Source organism: Pseudopodoces humilis, chromosome 7, assembly GCF_049639895.1.
Source record: "Pseudopodoces humilis isolate 2021_Gansu_Grassland_sample_001 chromosome 7, ASM4963989v1, whole genome shotgun sequence".
Lineage (NCBI taxonomy): Eukaryota > Metazoa > Chordata > Aves > Passeriformes > Paridae > Pseudopodoces > Pseudopodoces humilis.
The window spans coordinates 57,734,347-57,762,280 of record NC_142206.1 but is presented as its reverse complement, the minus strand read 5'-3'; the positions used below and the strand labels follow the sequence as shown (position 1 = coordinate 57,762,280).

The 27,934-nt window shown below is 35.5% G+C and overlaps 1 protein-coding gene across 1 annotated transcript; it reads right to left on the bottom strand.

Annotated features, from left to right (window-relative positions):
- Positions 1-706: 706 nt before the first annotated feature.
- Positions 707-25,833, bottom strand: C7H14orf39 (chromosome 7 C14orf39 homolog). Its single transcript, XM_005520042.1, has 17 exons — positions 25,785-25,833; positions 25,408-25,464; positions 22,330-22,456; positions 18,589-18,678; positions 14,993-15,180; positions 14,484-14,526; positions 13,863-13,983; positions 12,715-12,809; positions 8,154-8,290; positions 7,627-7,694; positions 5,509-5,594; positions 5,356-5,420; positions 4,164-4,231; positions 3,710-3,849; positions 3,045-3,180; positions 1,537-1,594; positions 707-909 (listed from the first exon to the last, which is right to left on the bottom strand). Exons 1-17 carry the CDS (start codon positions 25,831-25,833, stop codon positions 707-709), a joined length of 1,731 nt encoding a protein of 576 aa, XP_005520099.1.
- Between the last annotated feature and the right edge of the window lie 2,101 nt (positions 25,834-27,934).

Below are 27,934 nucleotides of genomic sequence, written 5' to 3'. Positions count from 1 at the left end.
GTTCTAACAGCCATTCTTTCCATAAGAATGAATTTCCATTCTTTCTCCTTTGTGGAGAACTGAGGGACATAGTTGTACTGACCACAGCTGGACTTTGGGAACTGTCTCTGTCTTTTTTGAAAGACATTAGATAGTGGAGAAGCAAGAAAAGAAAGAAAGAAAAGAAAAGAAGGAAAGGAAGAAGAAAGGAAGAAAGGAAGTTAAATATTACAATTGCAACATTGTTCCACTTCAGATATTAAGAAATACCTACAAAACTACATAAAATTAACAAAAATGTTTATTTCAAATATTTTATAAATCAGCTGTTATACACAGAATACTTACGAACACTGTCTTTAATTCAAATTCAGCTTTAACTGCTACAACAGTCATTAACACAAGTAATTTAATTTATATCAGAAGCTGAAAGTTCTTATCTATATGTTTAAACATTCTCAGAGACATTGAATTAACACTCTATCCTAAAATTATATTTCTGTTTGTGAGTGCCAATTTAGCAAGAGCATACAGTAATATTTTATGAACAAACACATTTCAAAGATAAATAAGAAAATCACAGAAGGTGGTATTGATGAACACACATTGCAGCAATTGCAATAATGTGTTCTTAAAAGAAACAGAAGGAGAAGAAATGCTTTGTACTTTAACTCAAGAAACTGGAAACATTTGTCAAGGCTAAGTAGGAAAGTAATTTAAAAGGTATTCAAAAGAGTGTAAATGGCTTTGTATTTTGTATGGAAGAATGAAAACCTCCCATAGAAGGAAACTGGGGTGATCTCTGATCCTGTCCAAATGCAAATGAAAAACCAACGTCATCCTTTCCATCTCCAAATGCATGAGAAGTTGATTCTGAGTGGAAGGGAAAGGTAAATGCATCTTCATTTTCTGGTTTCCCAAAGAAGCTTCCTATATGGAATACATATAATATTTGTAACTAGATTCAATCTGAGATAATACTGCATTCAGCATATGCTTCTTTATTAATATATTGTGCCAAATATCCCACTGAGCATCACCCTACAGTTGTGTATTTATTGCTGCACCAGAGATGGTTTTTCCAGGGGCTTGTTATTAGAATTGACATAGAAGGAAGTGTGAAGCACTTTAATGGTTTAAAACAGCAAAACATTTCTGCAACAGAGGTATTTGTAAGCAGAATCTGCAAATGTGTTTATTTAGAGAAAAATTTGATCAGTCATAGAAATACTTGGACTTTTTCTTCTCCCTTACAAGTCCTCTCATTTTGTTTCAAACACAGCTATCTCTATTCTTATTTCTTTCTTTCTTTCTCATACCTCTTCTTTTCCATGATATATCAGACATTTGGGTCCCAACATGCAAGGGAAGATTTAGGCTAAAGATTTAGTTAAAACATAAATGAGCACAATAAAACACAGCGCTACATTATCACAACTGAACATCCTTTCAGACAACCAAAGGAACTCTGTTAAGCTGAATCATGAGCCTGTCAGTCACAGGAAAACCAGCAGAAGAGAGCTGATAAACACAAGCACATCTGAGCTTCAGACTTACCGAGATCTTTGTGTGGGGACAGAGAGCTCAGTTTTCCCACAGAATAATTTCCCTCTGTCTGAAATGTAAACAAAATTTTAATTAAACAAATGAGAAAGGCAAGAGTAAACTTTAATGCTGATATGTAATATGTTCATTTGCTTTTAGTGAGAAAAACACTGTATCAGTGAATATCAGCAGCCTTTACAAAATCTGGATTTAAAGGTATCTGTCAGTCCCTAAAGTTGCAAGGTAAGTTCTTGATCAGATGGGTTTTATGATATTTGCATGCAGCTGCAAATACCCTTTCTCCATTCTACTAGGAAAAAACAGACTGATAACAGTCCAAAAACTGACCTTACTGCTGGTTTTTAAACTGAAAAGATTCAAAATTATTCAAATCTGTGATGTTTTATAAAATCTCCAAGCAACAACACAAATACTTCCTCTACTGAGGAGGCCCTCATATTGCCAGAAAGAGTAGCAGGGTAACTAATTGTCACTCTTAAAATGAGTTCTTAGACTAGATTTAAAAGTATAAGACTATAACTAAAAGATACTGAAGTCCTTCAAAACTCCTATCTAACTTTAAAGAATCCCAGATCTGCTATAGCCTGGTGAGTTCTTAGTTTCTGCTGCTGAGCAGGCACAAAATAATGTGTGTTCTGACAGCAGGTGATTTAAAACCCACCTCAATCCTAAACAATTCACAAACCACACACCAGTGTGTTCTCTCTTACACACAGTTCATGCTATGAGACACCAACCACACATATCTTGCCAAACCCAGAATAAAACGGTGCTTTCCCCCACCCCTGCTTCAGCTCCCAGCCAGTAACCACAAGACTGAGCACACCCCCGGCAACAGGAGCTACCTGGACTCAAATCCTTTATTTGCATAATGGGACATGGATCTACACTGACAAGTGATACCTAAGCCCTCTCTGATGCACACATCTGGATCCCCAGCTATCTACCTAATAGCCCAGGAGAGGAAAAATTACTCTAGAGCACTGGAGTTAGGGAACCTGCAAAGAAAATGGAAGACCTGGATTCCATTCCCTGCTCCATTTAGTTGCCTACCTAGCTCCTCCATTTGAGTATAGCTAATCCATATTTGCTGTTCAGTAACCCTTATGTACTGTCCTTTCTGCCCCTCTCACTGTTCTTCACTTCATCAAGACAAAACCACACAGGAGAAGCATGTGAGTTGTGAAATCTGCTAAAGAACTTGAATTTTGTGCTGTAACACTGAACCAGAAGCCTTTTGGTGAATTGAGTCACTGTATATTTGCACATGATCCGTATGAGAGAGATTCATACTTGGTTAGAAGTCATCATAGGGGGATTGCCAGGAAAGGAATTAAACATTTTCAAGGAATATCAAACTTAAAAGTAACCAAGATATTTTAAAAAAAAATGTTTGCTACAAAGATAATCAGTCTGAAAAATCTCATCCATTGTCAATGCTGTTTTGTTAAAATATTCTGCTTTGTGGAAATTAAATGTTCACAATTAATCATTTTTACCTCATCAGATGAATTTTGTGCTCCAAACAGAGAAGAATCAAATAAATTAAAGCCCGGTGACTTCTGGGAGATGTTCATGAAAGAAAAGAAAGCAGGAGATTTTGATCTTCCTTCTTCACAACCTATATTTTGAATGCTGTAAATACAGAAAGGTAGAAACTACATTAATAGTTTTTTTAAGTAATGTAGATGGCCTTTTTCCTTCTATTTTTTTCCTTTTCCTCTTTTTTCACTTTTTTTACATTCCCATAGCTTCCATCAATAATGACTTTTTGCATCACAGAACAGATAACACAATTCTTTAAAGTAAAGGGAGGTGGTGTTCTTACCAACTACCTGCTCCCTTAACAAAAAAAAAAACAAAAAACCATTAAAGCCTGCTTAAAGATAGAAATCTGAGTAACAAATATTACTGCAGGAAAAGACAATGTGTCTTATACATTTCTAAGAAAAGTACTGATCTTTCAAAACAGCTTCAACTGGAAATGATATTGTAAGAAGAAAATTTAATATCAAGCATAACTCAGGAAAAAAATATGAGTATTTTCAGATGAGCTTTCCAGAAAATTCTTTCTCTAGAATCTTTCAAAAAGAGCAGAAATGCCTGTGCAATGAATGTGAGTACAACTTTTTGCTCAGAATCAAAATAAAAGTTGAAATCATACGAGTCAAATGGAGGTATTTTTGAGAAGTGTAGGTTTTTCCCCGATAAGTCAGGTGTTTTAGGTGCTTTTAAGAAAGGTTCTGCACTTCCTTCTGCTATGTTGGGATTATCTTCATTTGGCTTAAAACCTGTATGCACATCCTATTAAAAAGAAATAAACAATGATGTTTATAACATATCAAATTTCCCAAAATATCATTAGTCCTTTTAACTATAAATATGTTCTCAGTGGAGCCAGCACTAAGTTTATTTACAGTTCTGTGCAAGGAATTAGTTTTAAATGCAGATTTTTTTCTAAACATTTCACCAGCTCACATTAATGAAAGTGTTATGCACAAATTGATACTTTACCAGTTTCTGAGGCTTGCCTCTTGCCAACTGGATCAAATATGTCACAACACTTTGACTATTCTAAATGAACTTCTTACTTTTGACATAAGAAATGCTTTTCTTACTTGAGGTACATACGAACAGTCCATGTGCTCATCTGCTTCTTCATTGACACGTTTGGCCTGTTGGCTTGCTGCACAAAAAAGACAGCACTGCCTGTATTATAACAGCATTTTAAACAGACACACAAAAATGGCATTGTGGGAAAGAATCCTTCAGAAAAGTTCACTAGCTTGAACTAGCATTCACTAGCTCTGCTGTTGGTAAGGAAGCGTTCTGACTGGTTTTCTTAACAATCCACTTTGTGGCTCTGTCCATAACAATTACCTCTTGTTCTGCCACTTACTCGCTGTTGTCAAAGCATTACTCAGGCTGCTGTTTGTGGTTTGGTGTGTTCTTCAAACCTGCCCATTGCTCCCTGAGAGTGCTGTGTTTGTCTACTCCAACTATTGCCCTCTGAGAGTGCTAATAGTCAATAGAAACCAGGTGGGAACAATATAAAAAGCACATCCATGTGACAATGATGAAGCGTAGCTTAAAGAACTGGGAAAGAGTCAGGATGAGAAACGCAAAGAAATATTATCAGATTTTCTGCTGTCAGTTTCTGCTTTAAGCTTCAGACTGTGCTACATCTCAGGCACTGTGGGTTAAGGTCCTATGTTTCAGTATTGTCTTTGTGAAAAAAATCTAGGCTATAATCTTTTACATGAATCTAAATTAGCAGAACAATTAGAAAAATAAATATTTAAACTGAAGCTCAGTTCCTTATGATTTCGAAAGCTACAGATGTATTTGTAACTACCCTGTTTTTTTCTGTAAGCATTCTGCATGTTTTCCTCCAGTTAATTTTAATTTTTAAGACTCTTGATCTGATTCTTCAAGATACCTGAATTACTGGGTTTATCATATCCCTTTTCTTTGCATTTTCTCATGCCTTCTGGCTAGATGTTAAGACTGGATTTCGTTTTACCTAAGGAATTTGGGATTAGAGTGTGAATTTACAAGAGATGTTGGAGAGATCCTTTAATTCACAATGGTCAGTGCAGAATAAATTGCACATTACTGAACAGTTAAGTCTCTATTTAAATTAGGACTTTGTCTGTCTGCTATACTTAAATTTTGAGCTAAACAATCAAGGTGGAAAAGAAATGGAAATGGTGGCCCTCTTAATTCCAGAATGTAAATCTGCTCCCTAGAATTTTCTGGTTTATAATTATATGATCTAACCTTATTAAAAAAATTACAGTAGTACTTTACCCATTACTGCATTTTCACTCTCAAACTGTTGATCGGAAGTCAACTGCTTTGGAAGATCTGACAGTCTAAAAGACAAAGTTGAATGTTTGTCTAAATGTGAATTATTTCCATAAACCCCAGCCTTGAGAATGAAAGCTATTTTATTAAAGTTACCTGAATTTCATTTGTTTTTGTACATTTACTATTGCTGGAACATGGGCAATTTGTGGTTTATTAGTCCCTGCAGTGTCAATCACCATCTAAAAGACAGAAAAAATTCAAATGAGGCATCAAGTGAAATTGTCACTTCAACAATATCACTCTGATTTCTCCTTAGACCATGGAAATCCCTTCTTTTAACTGGAAATTAAGGACCAGGAAATGTAAAAACTTTTTCTTTGCTTTACCTACATTTTGACAGCATGATACCCAAAACCACTTCTGTAATTTTTTAATAAATTCTTAGTCACAGCACCAATAACTAGACGCGATTAATTAACTTTTCTATAACACAAATAATGCGATGTCATTTACAAACTTCATGCACGTTTGCTGCTGCCACAGCCTGGTTGCCCGTGCTTGCCAACACAGAAGGGGCTGGGGCCAGGCCTGGCTCTGCCTCTGAAGGCCAACTGAGCATCCACATCAGTCTCAGTCAGCACAGGTCTCATGTGGGGATTGAAAAACTGCAGAAAACATGGAAATACTCCCACTTCACAGATTTTTCATTGGAGCAGAAGACATCTCTCTTCTATGTAGCATGCATTTGTGCCTTTAGGTTAGGGTGAGGAATCTACATTTCAGCATCAAAGAACACATTATTTTACAGGGAGTTCTTGTTTATTTTTTAATTAACAAAATGTATCAAACTCAATTCTATTCAAGGTAAGGGACAAAAGAGCTGGTTCTGCAGAATCTGCCTGGCACTCAACTCCTGCAGTGTACAGCACACCTTTTCTGAAGCATAGCAACCTTCTTTCTTCCAATCTTTTTATTTTTCCTCAGATTCCATCTTCTTTTCCTTGTTGCCATCACCCTTTCTTAAAGTTCTCTTAACCTTGACTTACTGCTTCCTACAATTGTCTAAGTGCAATTCTAGGTCCCAGACTCCCAGCCTCATCTCTAGATTACCCTGGCAACAGCCCTTCTGTCATCCTCATCATGCCAAACTCCCTAAGCCACTCACAAATCAGAATTGCTTGAAATTTCTTCTGGTCTTGTCCCACTCAGTCCTGTCACTGTCCTTCATCTTGTCTCTTGTAATGAAAGCTTTGTCTTCTCACACAGGCTTCACTCTAAAGCATTTAGTGATTTACTCACCTCATTCCTCTGTTCCCTTGAAATTCTTAAGAAAACCACAACCAGTTATGCTAACTTTTTTTATCTGAATTTTGTTGTTCATTAAATTTTGATTTTTAAACAGATCCAGTGAGATGTCCCTTTGAAAGATGGTTTAGAGATAGAAACTTCCCCAAGCTCCTGCACAGCAAATACAGTAGCAAACTCTTCTACCCCTCACGGCCTTACCTCCTCTGATTTCTCCATCTAATACTTTAACAATCTATTGCTTCTATGAATGATCTTGCACTCCATGAAACTATTAGTGGTTTTCACAACTTTGCAAGTTGTACCTCCAGCTTTCTTCTGGATTAGTTTATGGTATTTGAATAAAAAATATTGCAATGTAAATAAAGCTGCAATTCACTCTACCATTTCAAAAATGTCATAGTAACTATATCCTTATGGGTGAGAGATAGAAAATGGAGTTGTAGGCTCCTGCAGTGCACCAAGGAATGTTGTTCATGGTTTTGTTCCTCTCAGCCCAGACTTCTGCTTCTGGTTAAACCTCAGAATGGAGCTGTTAACTATGGGCTGTCCTGTAAACTCAGTCCTTTATGAAATCCTTCATTATGGCTCATGATTCATCAGTAACAGAAGATTCTGATCCTCCTTTAGAGTTCCAAACATTTGCTACATACATAATCTATAGAGGTTATTTTAAATGCTAAAAACTGTTATACAAAATAAATTGGTAAGATGGGCCACCTCGATTTTGGCATTAGAATGCACTTTGTAAGAACATAGATATTTTCAGAATGAAAAGTCACCAAAGAAAGATTTTTGCTGTGATTACCAAGCAATTTCAGATTATCATGATTAGCAACTTATAGTGCTAACAGGTTTTATGTAAGACATAATACCATGAGATATATTTGAAGTGTTTTAAATTTAAGCAACCACATAAAACAGATTATATAACTTCATCTTTTTACCAGTGGGAGAGCAACACACCTGTGATAAATTTTTTGTAAGGCTGGAAGAACTGCTGGTGGCCACTGGTTTCTCTTTTTCTTCTCTCCCTAAATTTACAAATATTACATAATATTGTCAGTAAGATTAAGCATCCAAAGCATGGCATTGTTAAACAGAACTTGCAAACAAATCTTATAAATTTTCCTTTTAATAGAGAGCAAAAAGAAATTTATCACAAAATATGAAAGTATCAAACAAATAACAGTAGTTTAATATTTACTGTACTAATGCAAACAGTGCTAAAGGTAAATTGAATTATTTTCAGATGTTTCTGACACCATGCATTAGGAGTATCTGTCATATTACTTTACTCATTGCACAGACAAGGGAGAAATCAGACACAAGATTTCCAAAACAAAAAACGGTAAGCACCCAACTTCCACTGAAAGTCTGGCTTCAACTATAAGTAGTCGAGCAGTTCACTAGATTTTTTTTATCATCACTTACCCATTCTTTAGCACAAAAATAACACAAAATGCTCACTGAAGTCATTTAACACACTACACCTGTTTCTGGTCCTTTCTGAAACCTAAAACTCCCTACAGACTGGACAGATTTCTGAGAAACGCAAGGGACAGGCAATGCTCTGTACAGCTGATGTTTCTTCTTTGGCATAGATGGCTGTTCACGCTCTTCAAACACCCTAAACAAATTTAAAATTAAAAAAAATTAAATTAATCATTGCATAAGAAAAGAAATCATAAAATATAACTGCTTTAAATAAGTGGAATTCTCACAGGCATTGGATGTTGTCAAGGAAATTCTACCACTTTCAGCATCAGTAGTTGATAGGCTACACCCAGGCTACTGGGTTAGATTTTCTTTAAGTATCAGAGAGAGAATTTCTCTAAAAAAAAGGCCACAAAGCAGTAATGAGCCAATCATAAGAACATTGATGGCTTAAATTTTGTCAGAATCAAAGAAAAGTATAAGTATTGTGGAGTTTTACATTTTGATTAAAGTGCCTCCTTATTGTAGTTCTGAAATCACATTTTCACATTTAAAACCACTTTCTCTCTCTGAGATTGTCTGGAATACTCACACTACACATACACAAAAGAGAAAACTGCAGCAAGTGTTTTTACTTGTGGGGTAATTATCTGTGTGGGGTAAATAGCCCTTTACAGTGCAGAAAGACAAAGGTTAGCGGAACAATGAAGAGTAAAGTGGCTGTTTGGCAGAGGAACATTTACTATTTTTTAGAATAATGAGTTCTATTTTATTTTCTCTCTGGCATTCCTGCTTAGTGCCTCTCTGCTTCTAGCTATAACATCTGGTTTGTAGCTGACTGAACAATGCTCTTCAAAACAAATGAAGAACTGAGTCAGTCTTTTCGTTCTTCTTGAAATCCTCCATAAACAAAAATAAGATAAAATGTAGGATACACTTTTTAAGATAGTGTGGAGTAAAATTAGCAACACCAAGGAAAAAATACCAGTGAGAAGCACTGAACTGTGTGAACTGTGCTCACATAAAACTCTGAAAGCACCTCAGCCAAGTATCTCTGATGAAAAGGACTGTGCTGTGCTGGACTGAGACTGAACAAACTGTACAAAACATCCACCATTTAAAAAACTAAAAACCAAAGTAAATCTTTACATTAGTTCTAGATAAACCTGTGTCAAGAATGAATACTACAGAAAACAAGATGTGTGTGGCTGTTGTGTCTTTAAATTCAGATGCAAGGAGCTCAAAAGCAAGGAGAAATCAAAAGCACCACAGAACTCTGGCAAAAACTGTTTCACTTTGTTCCAAATGGCTCATTTTACCACAATCATCATTCAAAGATCAGTTGAACAAGGCTACTATGGCTGAGGTCATCAGTTAGACTGCCATAAATATGGGGAGGGTTGTGGTTGGGGGGCTTTTGGTTGGTAGGTTTGGTTTTTTTCAGAACTCAGTATGTCAAACTCTGTTTTTAAAAGTTCCTGGAGTCAGATTCCTTGTGCTTCTGTAAAGCTGTCCTGGGGTGACAAAAGCCTACCAAACAACTCTATAGTTCTAAAGACTTACTCTCCATTAAATAAAAAATCCTCTTACAATGCATATCTATACAGAATAATGTTTCAAAGGCAGGTTTACAAACCAAAATCAGAAATTCTTAAGATATTCATTCTTCAAGTAAGAAAACCTTCCAAAAGAGCCTGCAGTTAAACTCTATGCATATGCAGTACACCTGTTCCCTTCCCTCCACAAAAGCACTACTGAAATATAAACCATGCACATCTTCTCTGACATTAATTAATACTCCTGGAAGAAAAATAAAACTGCATCACAAAGCTCAAAACAATCCAAATTGCAGCAACAAGAATAATCATTTGTCTTCTTTTTCTGCTTCACTAATAGACATCTGAGTAGATAAAAACTCTTTTCCTTGATCCATACTGCAGGCATTTCTTAAAATGTAAAGAGAAAAACAGATATTCTTAAACCAAAATAAATTGCCATTTCATTGGTAGTATTTTTCTTCTTTGTAGCATAAAGAAACCCAAGGATTAATATTAATTTCCACTACAGGAATCAAGTGTATGTCATTATACATATGAAGAATCATATCTGCTTCTGTGGTATTTACAGCTATTGAAACCATGTTCAGTATTCTCATCAGGAGCATTCTCTTGAGTTGGCTCTTCATAAATGTTTACATTAGAAATCCAGAGCAACTTCATAAGTAGTTTTCTAATATTTATATTAATAAAAAGATTAATATAATCAAATATCTATTAGTAAAAGTCAATCACTTCTGATGCAAAGATGCTGAAAGAAATGCAATAATCCACCATGGAATCTCCTTTATGTGAAGATGTAGCAAAAAGCTCTCACTTGGAAAGTAAGAGATGGAATTAATACATGACTAAACTGGAAGGCAAAAGAAATAAAGAATTACAGAGTCATGGAATTAAATCTCTCCCAACCATTTTACAAAAGCAGAGAGAATGAACACTATATATGCCATAATGCAGTTCAAGATACCAGCCTTTCTATGTAATAAATAGAATGTCTAATTGAGAAATCAAGACCAGGGCTTCAAAAGAGTTCAGTGCTGTTCGGTGATTGATGAGAGCTCTCTGGAAATTAAACAGTGATATTTGTCAGTGTAACTGGTGAGCTGTGAATCAGAGACATGAGCTGGTAAGAGCAGAGGAATCTGCATTTTACACTCCTAAAAAACAACTGGCCAGACCTAAGTGATCCAAACAATAGCATTCCAAGCTTTTTAAAGGAACAGTTCCCACCCTGCTGCCCAGAGCAGAACATACATATCAGAACCTATTAATTGGCTTCCAAGCTTGCTTCTAAAGCTTTTCATGGGTATTAATCTGTACATTGTTCTGTCCAGTGCTTTCACTGTTCTCTTTAATTCTTTCCCTTGATGCTGCTGGTTTCATGCTGGTCTGGACCAGCTCATGGAGATTCACAGTACTATTCCTTTTTATTTCTTCTTTTGTGGCAGAAGATGAAGATATCTCCTTCCTTCACAAAGATCTTTTTGCTCGTGGCTACAGGACAGCTCAAAAGAAACCCCTGCCTTTGGTAGCCACATTCTGCTGTTGTATTTTTGTACATTGCTTTGAGTCTGCAAAGGTTTTATTTCCTATGGCTCATTTTCTCAATACACAGTTTCTGCCTGGGGTTGTTTGGTTTGTTTTTTTTTTCCAGAGGTTTTGGGGTTTTTTTGGTTTTTTTCACATCTTCATAATACACACCTTTTTAACACCAATTAAATACCAAAAAAATAGTTACTTAAGCAGTCACTTGCACGCTTTCTAGTGAAGACTTTTTTTAATACACTAATGTCAAATAAAGATATTAAGAGACCAATTTTATGCCATTTTCTACAAGCATTTCTGTTGTGGAACATACACAGCTTCAGGTGAAGGTACAAGGAGACTCCATGACAAGAAAAGAAATGTACAAATGGCAGGTCTGGCAGTGCACCCTATGGATTCCTTACCATGAGGAGCCTCACTGAGGAATTCTTACACCTCCACACCCAGTGCATGGTTTTCTGCCTCTTACAGCATGTCTTTAACTGGTATTTTGTGTTCTGCAGACTGAACACACATGGGTTTATTTGAAAATTCAAAGAGAGTGCTTCCCAACTTTTTTTACCTTGTCTTAAAACTAAGGGGATTTCTTGCTTACCCATGTTTCTGTTCTTGCCAATTACAAAAATCTTACGTGAGAAGGTTAAATGGGTGCAAAGGCTACATCACAAATAAATGATCATCTGAATGATTCATAGGTCTGTAAGAAGATCTTTAGACTTAAAAGGTCCCTGTGAAAAGAATCTTAGGAATTACTAAAATACACTTTTTTATAACTATGTTCCGCTAAATGCCTATTTAAAGCCCTAAGAGGATTCTTTTTCAAGCACACCATAATATAAAATCACACCAAATCTTTCAGACATATTTTTGCTTTAAAATGGATTTTGGTCTAAAAGTGTCAGCTCAACAGGAAATTTTTCAACATTCACAAAGGCTCCAGAGAAGTGCAAGATAGTCCTCATGGTGATTTTCAGTCATTGTAATTGAGCTCAAATTAAAGTGAGTCCCAGCTGTAAATGATCGCTGACTAATTTACTAAGCCATTAATCCTGTCTATGAAACTTTCACTCATGCTTGTTTTTAAGAACTAAATTAAGAGTTAAATTTCTTAAGTAGTTCAGAGGTGAAGACAACTGACATGTGGAATCCTGACTCCTTTTGCAAATATATATTTAGTAGAGTTAATGTTATTTTATCTCTCACTGCACAGCCACTGTAGTTGCATTCAAAACTACTCACACAGATCTCTCAGCAGTAGTGAGGACAAAATGCTTCTGCAGAATATTTTTATAGCATGTTTCCGGATACACTGAGCTTTCAAGAATCAAAAGCTGTCACTATCTTAACCCCCAGAAATATAGAACTGTTTTAATTACATAATTAAATCACATGACCAGGATTAGAGAAGCTTGACAGTTCTTATTTAACAACAGTCTGTGTTTTATAGCAGTCTTTGTGTAAATTCTGAGGTAGTTCTCTGAATAAAAGTAAGGGGAAAAATAATTTTGAAGTGTACCTTTCTGTAAACTCTTCTAGCTTCTCATTACTTTTCTGGTTTTTTCCTTCAATCTTTTCAGAATTATTTTGATCTTCTTTAGTCTCTTTGAAGGTCTTAAAAGATAAATAACAAATGGCATAAAGATTTACAAAACTTGCACTATTTTAGCTATGTGCTGCAAAAATTTTCTAAACTCGATGAATCAGTGCTCAGTAGTAGTTTTTGTAGCCAAGAGGTTCTGAAGAAATAAGGAGAACAAGGTTAAAAAGAGGCAACATTCTTTGTCAATCAATCTGTAACAACCAGAATAAACAGAGAAGTTTTAGAGCATGGGTCTAAATGTCAGAACCTGGAGCTCTTTACATGGTCTCCGTCATAGCTATAAACAAATTCACCACATCCCTTCTTCCTGTATGTTTACACAGCACAAACCACATTGGGAACTTCAGTCTGGAACCAGGAGTGTCAAACAGGATCACAGAATATAAACAGAAAAACCACCTGTGCAAAACGTGCTGCTATCAGCCCCAGGCAGTAAATGGAGTCCTTTATCATCTGATCCAGGTAAAAGCACCCAGATGCAATGCCATAAAAAGTTGCTAAACCTTTACAAGATTGGGCTACTCAGGCTTAGAAGAGACTTTACAGAGGAGCAGGTCCAAATTCTGTACTGATAAAATCCCTTTGTTTTTTGGTTTTTTTTTAAGATTCCCCTTTGGAATCAGTGCTTCTCCTAGTCAATCAGCCAGTTTTACTGCTGGGTACTATATACCCATGCATGTATTTTGGGGAAAAAATATAAGGAGAGAAGGAATTTCCATTATTCCTATTGTAAAGCATATTTAGTTAAATACAAACCCTTAAAAACCCAGCAGGACCTGTGAAAGCTGCACACTCAGGCCCTGGGGCTCACTGAGGAGTGGCCCTGATCTAGTTTCAAGTGTATCCTCCTGAGCTGACACCAAAGTCATCGTGACACGGTGACAGCAGAAACTGTGGCACAAACTGAGGTCAGCAGAAAGCAAGCTTTAAGAACCTTTACATTCTTTTCTCTCAGAAAACTTATGTGATGATACCTTTTTTGATGTTTCAGAAAATGTAACGGTGCTATGGATGAACACATATATAACATGTATTTATATAAAATAAAATTAATGTACAGTTGCCTTTTTTAAGCAGTCAATTTTCATTTGTAATTCTTCTGCTTCTTTTTCCACTTTGATGGTTTCCTGCACAGCAGCTTCAGTGAGCTGCAAGGTTTCCTGTGTTTTTTTCCTCATAGATGCACTTCCATGTCATGGAATATATTTTACAACAATATATTTTTTTGAGCAAGGGGTGCCATCAGATCCCTGACCTCTCTATGCCATAACACAAATGCTAGAGGTGCAGGAAGCTCTGATAAATCTGCATTTCCTTGGCAAATCTTCAACTCTAAATTCAATTAAGCTTCTCCTAAATGAAGAGCTTTGATGGATATGTTATTAAATGAAATTTTGTTTTCTTTCCCCAAAATGCTCCCATAAATTTTAACTGAATAGTTGGATTTGACCTTCCATTTTCTCACAGAGAAATGCCAATGCTGACACGCTAAACGTAAGTATATAAATATACAAATATACAAATATATAAATATATAAACATATAAATATACAAATACACAAATATAAAAATATATTTATATATAAATATATAAATAATTACTTTATTTTCTAACAGAAAACCGTGAAAGGTAAATATAAAACTTTTTTCTTGTCAACTGAACAAACACTAGAAATAAAGGATACATGTGTACAGCCCAATCATTTACGGATATAAAAGGAACAGCCTCTGCAAAAATAAAATTTACTTTCAGATCATTAACTAACAAACCAGTTTTCTTAAAAAATACAAGATAAATTAATAGATCAAGAGCTTTTATCTTGGCTTAGTATAGATAACAAAAATTGCAGTATAACAGTAATGGCATTAAAAACAGCATTAAAAAGGGATGAAAATTAAATTTAAACTTTTGAGAGGCTCGATTTAAAAAAATCTTAGAACTTTTTTACCCCAAAAAGTTCAATGACAAATCTCTCCCCATTACATTTATGAGTTGGAGGAAGAAATATTAGTATGTATAAACTAAATTCTTATCTGCTACTGATTTTTTTTTCCCAAAAATGGTGTAACAAAGAGAACAGATTTTACTAGTTTAAAGGAAAGTTTGGAAAGTTAGAGGTTTTCTGTATGGCACCTTTAATATGCAGTGCACTGCCAAAAAGCTTTATTATAAAAGCATTGACAATAGCAGTACCCAGAGTATTCAAGCAAGTATCTTCTTTCCATTTGTATTTTTCAAGGCGTTTCAAAACTCTCTCTTGGATTTCTTCAACTTCTTCCCTTTTTTGGTAATACTTCTTGGCAAGAGCAATTTCTGTATATTTTTTGTGGTGTTCCTCCAAGATCTCTCTAAACTGGGTTATGGAATCCTCATATATTTTCCTGTAAAAATACATGTAATTTATTTTTTTTCACAGGAAATCATTGTTTATATGGAAAAAAAGCCTATAAATTCATGGCATCCACTCAGTTAATTTGCTGTTATCATAGGAAGAAAAGTTGGATTATATTTAATATGTTAATATTTGGCTTTACTTTTTTATCTTCCAGCTATATTCAAGGAAGATTATGCTGTATGTAACAAAGAATAGTCATGATGTAAAAACCAGCCAAACCTCCCTGTTCTGAAGGGAATGTAGACCATACCATATTCAAAGGCAGCCTGGAAGATGACAAATGTGTTTTTCCCTGTTTAATTATCATGAAACTCACTGCAGGCCAAAGTCTCTGCTGGTGCATGTTGGCATAATTCCATCCATTTTGGTGGAGCTGGATCAAAGTTACAGTAGAAGAGAATTTGGCCAAACCTCCCATATACAGAGCAGCCTGGTGCACCACTGTAGCTGCTTCCAAGGAGATGCTGAGTAATCTCTGTCTGACTCAGGGAAGCCTTAAACACACACATCAGTCACACTGAAACAACAGAACTATTCATACTTAAGGTTAAGCAAACACTTAGATGTTTAAGTGGCAAAGAGCCAGAATGCTCAGCTTCTTGTGGGGCTGCCCTGTAAATAAACATTACACTAAATGCAACTTCACTGACATCATGTGAGCACATAGCTATGAATTACTGAAGTAGGCAACTTCAATTAATGCGGGAAAAGCTTATGTCAACAATGGAGAGGCAAATTTAAAAATATTAAGTTATTACTACACCTAAAGATTAACATGAAATTCCTTTATGGGAAAAACTATGGTGCATAAAAGCAATTAAAGCCAGAAAGCCACCTCTTAACCTGCCCCTACTTTAAAGAACAGCTCTCACTGCTTGCAAAGCACACGGGACTTCTCTTTAAGGAACACATTTTATCTCAAACTGCTCTTAATCATTTAATTGCAGCATGACTGAAAGGCTGCATTTGTCAGTCCTGGCTGACCACTGGCTGTGCCAGGCAAAGGGAGGGAGAAAAATTTATATCCAAATTCAATACTAGAATCTTCTTCTCTTACAAAAGGAAAACAAATTCACAAGGCAAAACACAGTCAGATTCTCATTTTCAAATCAAACTACACTCCAGGCATGAGTTCCTGTTAAACTGACTGTTAAATTTTAGGGGAGAGAAGTTGTAGGTCAACACTGTGAATCAAACCTAGGAATTGATATTTCCCAAACTTCACAAAGAAAATGACACAAACCTCGCTTTTCTACACAGGTGGTCTCAGGAATCTAAGTTTTTTGATTTACTTAATATTTCTGTATAGTGTACAAAATTTCCCAGGTATGAAGGATGAAAAATATTAAGTTATATTTAATTAAATAGATGTTACAACAAAAACTGATCAAAAAAATAAATTTGCTAATAAATTTAGAATGCATTAGAAATAAATTTAAATAATATAATTAAGTAAAATAATAGGTTGGAACAGGTACATTTCAAGCTTGTGAATATAATCCTAAAACTTTATATTCTTTTCCCAAAATTTACTTTTCCACAGATAGTATTCATGGCCATACACAGTATAGTTAGTAGCCTTGAGTAATCATCACTAGTTTTTATATTTTCTCCAAGTAATTTACATCCTCCAGTTCATGCAGATAACACAGACTATTAAGAATTCACCACTATTCACATTAATTAGAAAATGTTTTAATCTAATTACAACAGGAAAAGAACAGCACCCACAACCCCCTGAGCATTATGTGGATAGCAATTTATTACTTTTTCCTTCTTCATATCACTTATTTTCAGGATTAACTTCCAGTTCATATATGCATTGTTATATGTTCTTGAAACAAATAACAACAAAAATATGTGGAACATTTCATAAACCTCCATTATAAGTGCCTAATTAAACACAAACTGATCTGCCCATATTTTAAAAACATCTTTCCATCTAAAGCAGCATGTCCTCAGTGCCCCCAAATGCCAGACTAAAAAGAACATTCAGCTCATAAAGTTCTAAAGACACTTATTTTTCTTCCTAATTTAAATATTTAGAATTTGCTGAATGCACATCTTGCTGACCTGAACATATCAAATGCTTCGGTGCAGAGAGACTATATTTGACGCACAGTTTTGAAAAATACATGAATTAAATTTCTTTTGTGATTTGTAGTCATGATGTCTTATAATTCAGCTCAGGAAAACAGATCAAACACTTTCATGTTGGAATTGAAACTAGTTATCTAAAGAAGCAATTTAAAAGTAATGCTTCTTTGGCTTGTCAGCTCAAATTAGTGAAAGCCAAAATGGCTCAATCGTATACTCATAGAAAGCCAATTTAGCCTTATTTTTCACCAAATTTAGAGCTCTGAACAGGAAGAAAAAAGATAAGCTACTAAGTGAGTTAATTAAAGGCTCTCAGGCATACTGTTTCTGCTGTCTTGGACAACTGGCAAAAAGAATGATTACAAAAGACTCAAAGCCAATGTTTTAAATTACCTAAATTTACAACTCTAAACTGGTATTTAGGTGTCTGGAGGGGTCTGCCGTGACTTTTGCACCACAGGGCCAAGCAGCCTCCAGCCCCTCACAGGCAGAGGAGTGCAGGTGAGCAGCCTCTCGAAAACGGAGATCAGTTTTACTTTGTTCAATAGGTCTATGGAGGGTTACCTTGGAACAGCACATTTGGAACATTGCAGTGAGAATCCTCAGGGTCCGTTCTTTATTTCATGGACTCCAGGCAGCTACATTACACAATTAATAATTTCTTTTAAATACTGAGTCTAACTAATTAAGATGAAACACCTGAGATGCCACTCACTGAACAGAATTGGATTTACAATTAATGCTGACTAGAAGCTTGCCCACAACTGGTCTTAATATGGTTTTACACCAGGCTTTTCTGAGCCACTTTCTCATTTTTCAGGACCCAAGACTGAATTTGCATGCTTTGTGGTTATTTTGAAGAACATACAACAGTATACAAAAACTTGATTTGTATATTCTGATAATCTATGCAATTCATATTAAAAAAAAAAAAAAAAAGAAAAGCATAAAGTTATCTGAATGCTTGTAACTGTTACTGAAAACATTAATTGTTTTTATTTATTGGGCTTTCCTTGAAACAGTAGGCAATCGTACAATGCTCTGAAAAATTGTAATAGGCATTTGGGAAGCAACTTTCAAGAATTCATATTTTATCATAGTTCTTTGGCAACTTCAAAATAACATATGATCTCATAGTAATGTAAACAAAAAATTATTTTAATTATTGACTCATTTATAAGTGACTATAAACTCCTGAAATGTTTGCAGCAATTTTTTCATGCAGACAGCACTAGTTTTGCTGATCAGTTGAGTCAGTACTATTGCTGGAAACCTCATCTCATGTGATCATAGATACCTCTCATTTTCTATAGCTTCCTCTAAAGCTTTAATTTCATTTTTCAAATATTCTCCATGCTTTTTAAGAATTGTATAGGTGGGCTTCCAGCTGTGGACAAAGTAAAGAAAAACCAAAATCATATTAGTGGTCTTTCTTAGTAAAATTACATCTAGAAAAGAAGACAACAAGTTACTTTAGCTAGCTTACAAATTATTTATAAATCTTTTGAAAGTTAAACATACATGGTTTTAGTACAGAAATCTTTTGCAGGCTGTCCTGGCTTGGGACAGATTTGGGAGGAATATATTTATTTCGTTAATATTTTAAACCTGAAAATTCAATTTAAAAAAATATATATTTAGAATTAAGAAACATCACAAAGCACTTTCTAAGGAACTAATGGAATGAACTTCACGAATTTTTGGAGCTACTGCTAAGTAATGAGGTATCTAAATCCACATTTTTTGTCCTCAACACATCAGCATCAGTAAATCCTTTAGATATGCTGTATCTACTTGCTGGAGACACCCACAACTTCATTCTCACCAGCATCATCAGCACCCATCTCACACCTAAATGCAGGCAGCAGTTACAAACCCAGAATTTCCTCAATTTCCTAAGCAAGTCCTGCTCAGAAAGCATCGATGTGACTTTCTTAAAGCAGGATGCTGTAGATGAAACTGAGAGCAGAGCGGCTTCACAGAATACTTATGACAAGAGCAGGACTTTCTCAACATCTAGGCATTAGAGATACCTCTGCCTTGGATATGGGAATACTAGGAAAACAGGCAGATAGAGTTTGTGATTCAAGTGAAATTCCGATGTGATCTTTAGGAGAGGCATATTAAAAAGTTTTTGAAAAGAAGGTATTCTCTCTGGGAAAAAAAAAAAACAGTTATAAGAAGCATGAACCATCCAGCACTGCTGGCACAAATTATTGGACACCAATGGTGATTAAAAGTGGAACTACAAAATGTTACTTCACCATATCTACTGCAAATTCAGCAAAAAGTTGAATTTCAAAAGGGTCAGATTTTTTCAAAAGCAGAACCTAACCTAAATAAAAATGTGCTTGTACACCAGACACAGTGATGTTCTTTTACTCAGGAAATTCCATTACCTTCTTTGGAGGAAAGGAAAACATCCTGAGATTTAAAATTCATAGAGATTTTATTAATCAGAGTGCAAGTGCAGAGTACAAGCCGTGTTGTGAGTTACATTTTTCATTCACATCTGTTCTGTGGACATGGGAAAAACATGTGGTACAAGAACATTGGTTTGTGAACGCAACCAGGTATGCAGGATTCAAGCAGCTCATTTACTTGTTTGCTAACTGTCTCATGGATGCCCTTGATAGCCATCACATTTATTTGTCCTTCCTTTCATCAGCCAGGGTATAGGAAAGATCTTTATCCACACCACTCTGAAAGGAGTAAAATTATCCTGCAGTTTGGCTAGTGGGACAATTTTCTTTTCCAAAAGACAATAATTTCTTTTCCTAACTAACAGCATTCTGAGTTCATGTGGCTTTTTTGAAATTATTTTCTATTTCCATGAAACCCCACCATCCTTGCATCCAAATTCAAAAACTGTAGGAGAAACAAGAGAATTGAAATAGGTTCCAAAAGCAGCATTTCACTACTTCCTACTGCTCTTGGATCAACTTTTCTAGTCTGTCTCCTTCAAGAAACTAAATATTAGCAAAATGTCATCACTTGTCTAAAAATATGTTTGATTTGGGTCATTTTCTGTCTTCAGGTCTTTTATACGTTGACCAATATGGATTTTTTTCAGAAAACACAGTATTATCCCAATACATCTATCCCATATATCATATTTTCACTAGACTTGCTGAATATAAGAACCTTGTATTTTGTTCAAAGTCTTCAAATCTGCTTCAATATACTCATAATGTCTTGTAACCCAGACAAAACGTTGTTTCCCTGAGAGCCCTACTGAGCTCTATCACTGGCAATTAGTCAGCTGTGAGGGTGATTGTGACTCCAAAACAGTATCTGAATTTACAAAACCAACATTAGAATCATGTTCAGTATAGATGGAGTGTCAACTAGAATAAATTTTAGAAGTTTGGGGTGATTCTACTGTGTAAGTGTTCTAATTGTCTGATCTTATAGCCAAGGCTTGTTTATTGCAGTTTTCAGTCTGTCGTTAAATGACATTTCCAATAATTTAAGACACAAAGTCTCTACTCTTCTGCAAGCATTGTCCTTCTATGAATACATGTATTCATTAATGAGTCACTTCTCATTTTCAGTCTCTTTACACTAATGCCATTAATTATTCTTTGTAGGACTTGAGCCAAAACCCATTGAATCCAATGATTAAAATTTAGATCAGATCCTTAGTTCTACCCTTAATTTTTTACTCCTTCATTTGCATCACTTAACAGTTTGTCATTTGCAAACAGATTTGCAGATTCAAACAGATATCAAAGGAAGCAGTGTGGATAGCTTCATAAACCTGTGCAAGTGTTTATTTTATACAACATTGGAGGCAAGAACTTAATGTAATGGAAAAATAGAATTTTTTTACCAAGGTCAGATCTTTTATCAACTCTTAATGGTAAAGCTACAAATCAGTATTGAACAGCAATTCATTCAAATAAGCCAGCCACTACATCCACTTTATTCACTAATGATTCCATTCTTTCTTTTTCTTTCTGAGAGTTCAAAATAAACCTAGAAAGGATCCCAATCCCATCTTTACTTCCTTCTTTATTCTCAGAAACGCCCACACTCTCCATTCACACTGTAAAAAAAAAAAAATTTCAAATGTGTGTCATAGATATTTTTATTGAAGTACTTACCTTTAGATACAGAATTGCAAGAAAACAAAACAGAATTTGCCAACAAATCCTCACTCCAGCTGCTGAGGAACTAGTCAGATTGTGAAGAAATGGAACACTCTGATGGGTTTTTATCACCTGGAACAAACTCTCTGTATTGTCAAATATAGATTTGCCTGTTCAGCTACCCTTGCAAATACCTGAGGTTTTAATTTTTAAAAATTTTGTGTCAGGGAGCTAAAACTCCTTGTAGCTAAATTGTGTCTTGAAAAGCTTCTAATTACTAAGATCCAAAAGCGATCAGCACTTAAAACTTAAACTAATTATCTGATGCAAACATTTATGTGAGAAAAACTGAATGGCAGAACATTGCATTCATCAAAAGATTGTGCCCAGAAGACAAATTTTGCAGTCTGGAGCAAAAGTGATACTGGAATCTGCCAGCAGAAGCACATGCATGTGTGTATGGAGTATTTAATCTTGAGTGAAAATATGTATAGAACAAAAAGTAACATGAAACATGTTGTGAAGAAAGAAAAGAAAGGTGTTCCATTTTAGGAAGTCTTTTTTTTAACATTATGTTTAATATTGGTCAAATTTGACAAAACTCAGATGCATCCAAGTGTAGAAAAATTATGTTTCTATTACCTTACTACATGAATACTTTAGTATGGTGCAAAGATAGTACCTGTGATCTTCTGAAAATGGTGGTTTTAATAAAAAAACAACCCAAAATTAAATGTAGTCTGCTTTTCTATAATTCTTCTTCAGTGGATGGGTAATACTGTAATTTTTATACCTAAAGATTTTTAGTTTAAAAAAAAGAAGAGAATATGAAAGTTTTCTTTAATATCATTGCTGTCAGAACACACACACACACGTTTTTCTCTTCCTTCCTCACTGACTTCCTTAATGCCAGCCACAGCTCAGAGTTCAGGCTCTTTTATACTCACACATTACAGATCTTCTTGCAGCTCTCATTCTGCTTTTGCAAATCATCAAATGCCTCGTTGCCTTTTTTTATATTTTCCTCCAACCAAGAAATTTTATTCTTTTTTTCTGTGATTTTTGTAGTGTACACTGAAATTTAAAAATAAATTTTAAAGTATATCCATGCATTTTCTACAAATCCATGAAATAAAGTCTGCATTCAGAATTATTAAAAATACCTTCCAAAAAACTTAATCTCCATAATGCCAGGTGAGTGGACAGCCTGCAATTAAGCAAGGCAACAACAAACTGAGTCAAAACATAGGGATTTCCAGCTGTGTGGTGAGTACCTTAATTATCATCTAATATTGTGAGACTGCCATGATCTGTGCTGTTTCTGAATCCCAGTCTGAAAAGAACTGAAGTAACTATTAGCAGTATTCCCCAGCTCAGTGTTCCCACTGAAACACTCCAAACCATGCACTGCTCACTCACTCACTCCTAGCCAGAGCCAGGACCCTCTTTCAAACATTTGTATTCTTTTGCAGAAGCCCAGAAAGTCAAATGTTCTGAGTGGGAAAGTTGACTACAATAAAGGAAAAAGAAAAACACCCCAAAAGGCATATAAGCAGTTAGTGGAAAACAGAAAAATTAAAATAAAAAGGAATTTTACTCAATGTAGGAATGTGTAATGTATGATAAATTAATATAGGACACAGGTTAATTAATTTAAAAGTGCATTATAATGAAAGGTTCTCAAGGACTATGATATTTGTGGAGATTCTTAAGGCAAACTCTTAATTCTGCCTCTTCCAACAGCAGACAGCTGATAACGCTTTCTGAATGAGTGGTCAGAGGAGAACTCATGTTGTTGAACATGATCAGTGTTCTCTTCATGAGTAAAAGCTGTGAAAACTCATCTCATGTATGCTCATCTTGCAATGCAATAAGCACAACTTGGTGAATTTTTTTTCTCTGCATTCTTTAATTCATTTTTTCTATGCAAGATTACAGATTTATCAGTGCTAAATCATCCCTTGCTATCACTGCTGCCCTGAAACACAAAATGCCAGAGTAGGTGGCCCTACACAGAAGTCAATCACATCCTGCCCTTCTCTCATCTATCTATTCAAATGGGAAGAGCATCTTAGTGATGCAAGATGGGTCCTGAGTTGTTGGAATTACTGCTCTGGAACTTCAGTTCATCCTGAAGTCTGGCTCTGGTTTTGCACTACTTGCTATATACTTAATTTTCAACAGCATCTGCATTTATAGCACAAAATAAACTACATCTCACAGAGAAACATCAGTCAGTGAAAAGCAAAAATTTCTCAATGTAATTTAATAACTTGGGTTATCCTTTAATAACTAGGATATCCTATCCTATCTTCAGTCCCTTAATATTTTCAATATCTAAAGTCAGTAACTTGCCTTTACTTAGCATGAAGCATAAATATTGGACAAGTGACATGGCTTCATTTCTGTAAATAAACAGCTGGATGTGGCAGAACCCTGTAGACGACTTTCTGAGATTTACCAAAATGTAACATAAGAGTATTAACAAAATACACACTTCACATCTCATTTAGTATTCCTTACAGATAAGCACTTCTGTGAGCTGTCCAACTCACCCTGTGCTTTCACAAGCACCTGGCGGGTGAGATCCATCTCACCCAATATTAGTGCAGAGACTCCTTCAGAACACACCCATGGCTGCAGCTACACCCAGCTGAGGCAAGCTGACACTTTTAAAGTATACTTTATCTGACCCACTTTAAACTGTTTCTTCAGGATAAGTAAATCACACCCTAAAAAGTGCCTATATCCCTCCACTGGTAAGAAAGGGGCTGTAGCCAAATAGCCTGATGAATCTCACACCGAAAGACCAAAGTTGAATGCTACAGCTGTTCATCTGCCAAGTAATACACAGAGACAAAATTACATCAGTGTTACTATTTTTTGCTAAGTTTTTGAAAGACTTAACCCATAGTGCTAAAAGCCTGAGTGCTGGCTATGTGTTTACACATATTTAGGTATCTCTGAATTGAACACAAAAGCAGCTATGCCATGTTACTACACAGCCTTCAGATTTTCCCCAAGAGCATTTACCCTAAACCTGCATAAATGTTAAGAAAAGCCTCATCTCAAAGGTTCAGTTGTGCGACTGAAGAGTTAAACCAGAATACAAGGTGTTCCAGATTTAGTGTTACAGATGTTTTCATGTTTAAGATGCTTCAATTTAATTGGGATAATCTTCTTAATGAATAAGTACTTGCTTGGACACATCAGTGAAAATTATTAGGAATGTTATAATCAAAAAGAACACCAATTAGACAAGAATTTTTTGGTTTTTTTTATATATGGAGGTTATGTGCTTGAATATCTACCTATGAACTACCAGAGGTGAGCACAGATGTTCTCAGATTGTTTGTGGTAGAGAACTATTCTTAAGACATTCTCATGAGTGATTCCATATAGTAGCATGGTTAAAAAATATCAGTCCAGACATAAGTCCATAGTATTGTGTTGTCTGTAAGCCCTGAGGGAGAATAAAATTGGTGCAGAGCAAGACTTTCTCTTTGGGTTTACTGTTTTGAATTTCAAATAAAGTAACCAGCTGCTTGATTGCAAAAAAAGAAGAACCAGGCTTGAGTATGTAGTAGCAACTGAGAAAACTTTCATTATTTTAAGAAAACAGAAAGAGAGAAGATGTAGTGAGGCAGAGGTCCAAATCTGGAAAGAACAAAAAACATGAAGAAAGGGAGGCAAGTGGCAGATGTATTGAGCAAGCACAGCTGAATAAAAGGGCTGCCAGTGACTGTGAGGAGCTGCAGAGTCAGAGCAGGAAATGGCGCAGCATGAAACTGGCTGTCCATGAGGCAGCTGAACAGCCTCAGCTAAAAGTCGAGAGCAAAAGCAAAGTCTGCTGGGGAGAATGAGCAAGTATTGATGGCTAAAGATGAGGCAGGGTGAGAGCAGGACACGGGACAGCTTCCATTGTTTATCCTGCTTCCGCCCCCGAGACACAGAACATATCCCAGGATTAATGAAACAAAATCAGTGTTCAGCGTCCAATAAAACGATAATTTACCACTACTCACAATTTATCCGATGATCCACATCTTTCTTAGTACTACGAGTTTTTTCTATCTGGGAAGCTTAAGAAGAAAATTAACCCTTCATTATAAACATATATATGAGTGGAGCTGTGAAACAAACATGTGCTATGCAGCATTAATTGCACAAACTCTGATTAATAATTATTTTAGCAAAATATTTAAATAGAATGTTTACTATTAAATAGCTGTCAAGACCCCTCTCCACAACCTCCCAGCTAACAAAACATTTTGCAGACAAAGAACAAAAGCTTAATATTATACATTTATTTGAAGTTAATATAACTGTTTAAAGCAAAAAATATCATTGCATGCAATGCATAACTAATTGTTAATAAAAAATATATGATATAATGACCTACCAAGCTTGACCAGAATTTTGTCCAAGTTGATCAAAACCTTGTCACTCATTGTTTAAACTTCAAAAGAAAAATGTAAATCAAGGATTTACACAGTCAAAAGCCTTGTTGATAGAATAAACAAGTCAAAATTGCAAGACAATACCACACATTTTAATATAAAAGGGAGAAATGTAGTTTTAATTGCATTTGAATTACTATCTAGTGGAACCAAATTTCTCACTAATGGTGCTAAGGGACTACTAAGAGTCTAAACCACAGTTAGGAAAAAATGAGATTTATAATTTAGGTAAAGCGTTGCTTCTGGAGCAGTTCTGTTTGAGAGGCTTAATGTTCTTAGAAGGCAATGAAGAACACAAGGAAAGATGTTTGTATATAAAATGTGTAGCCTGAACCCCAGCTAGTTACTAAGCCTATGGACTGCAGTGCTGCTGATGGAAAAATTCCTTCAGCATCCTGCACACTCCTCCTGTACAACCACCAAGTCCATTTAAATCAAAGGTGTATGAATGCCAAGTGTGCTTAAAGACAGAATTCTCATCAAATGGAAAACGGATTGTTATAAATTCTTTATTCTGTTTGTTCCGTGCTGCTGTGTGCAGAAATTCAGTTATGAGTTTTTAAAGAGATGGGAGGTGATCTCTAAAAGGGATTCAAACACCCCTCATCAGAACACTCTGGACACAGCGCGTTGGCTCAGGTGCATCAACAGTGAGTGAAGTTGTCCGGGCTTTAACTGTCCCACAGTGGCTTCCCCATCACACTGCGAGAGAAGCAAAGCCACGACAAATTGGTGATGAGGATGAGATCCTAATCCAGGATAAAGTGGAACAGAAAACAACTGCAGAATTTAACTAAATTGGCATTAAGGCTACATCCTGCAGCACTGAGGCTGTGGGAGCGGGAGGGGGCGGAGGCAGCGTTTAAAACGCTGGGTGTTTGGCAGAAATGAATTTGTCTCATAGTTAAGGGAGGATCAGAACACCTAATCCAAGTGACTGGATTAGCACAGGCTGTGATAAAAACTCCGAGAAAGAGATAATAGTTTTACCAAATGTATTTAAAAGATTGAAATCCTAGTTCCTAGTGCCTGGAAACACTTAAGGTAGCAAATAAAAAATCTTCTGAAAATACTAGGAAAAATATTGGGAAATGCCACCTCAAGCCACAGATCAAGGCAGAATATTTTTGCTTTCACACCATGTGAAAAAAAATCCAAAGTAATTCCTTACTATGAAAAAGAAAATACAGTTTGGAGCATGTATTAAGAAGTTGTTCTATAGAAACATTTTAACAGTGTTTCTTACCTGGTTTTCTCAACCTTCCCATAAAAACTAAAAGATACTGGGGCAAAGAAATTTTATTTATTGTTTTATAAATTGCAACACATATTTCATGGATAGGACAGACTGTATAGCTGTATATTATTAGATAGAAACTATTATCACATAAAAATACAAATAATTTTATCTTTTGAATATTTTTATAGAATAGTACTAATACTTTTGTAGAGAGAATTAAAGTGTTTATTTTCTTTTACTGTAGTTTTACAACAAAATTATGAAAAGGGTAAAGTTGCAGAAAATAGTGCTTCAGAAAGCATGCATATGTAAAATACTTGTTATTCTGGTATTGCTAAAATGAAGTAGTGTAAGTGCAAATGTCAAACGCTATTCTGTGCTGTGAATTAAGAGGATACAGGTGTCACTAGCAGAAAGGGCTGAGAGATTCAATTGCACTGGTAATATATACGGTGTTTGCAGATTTTAAAAACAGTAGGTAACACCAGTCTGCAACAAACTTTTGACATCTGATGTCTTCCAGGATATGACTGTAGCAATGACTTATTCTTGGACATACTGCAGAAAAGTAGCATCAAACCATCAGCCAACTCAGGATGACAGATTCAGAGGAAACTCTCCTATGAGGCTGATATTTTTGTTAAATATAAATATGTAACACACGCACCTGGGTAAACCAGCTTCAGAGTGCATCTATTCTTTCTAGCGGGGCTATTCAGAACGCTACCAGGAGAAAAGTATTATTGTGCATTTTTGCATGGCATTTATGTAATTATACAGAATTCGATCACAGAAAAAAAAGTTTTAACTATTAGAAGATTGCATTGGTACAGAACCCACAAGCAAACTGCC

Bases quoted from the DNA above. Each gene is read 5' to 3' on its own strand.
- C7H14orf39 (XM_005520042.1), bottom strand. From the start codon at position 25,833: ATGAGTGACAAGGTTTTGATCAACTTGGACAAAATTCTGGTCAAGCTT. The intron at 22,457-25,407 runs GTGAGTAGTGGT...TTTAAATTTCAG, and splicing joins TGTGGATCATCGGATAAATT to TGTACACTACAAAAATCACA. The intron at 12,810-13,862 runs GCAACTGTACAT...TTATCTTTTAAG, and splicing joins AAATTGACTGCTTAAAAAAG to ACCTTCAAAGAGACTAAAGA.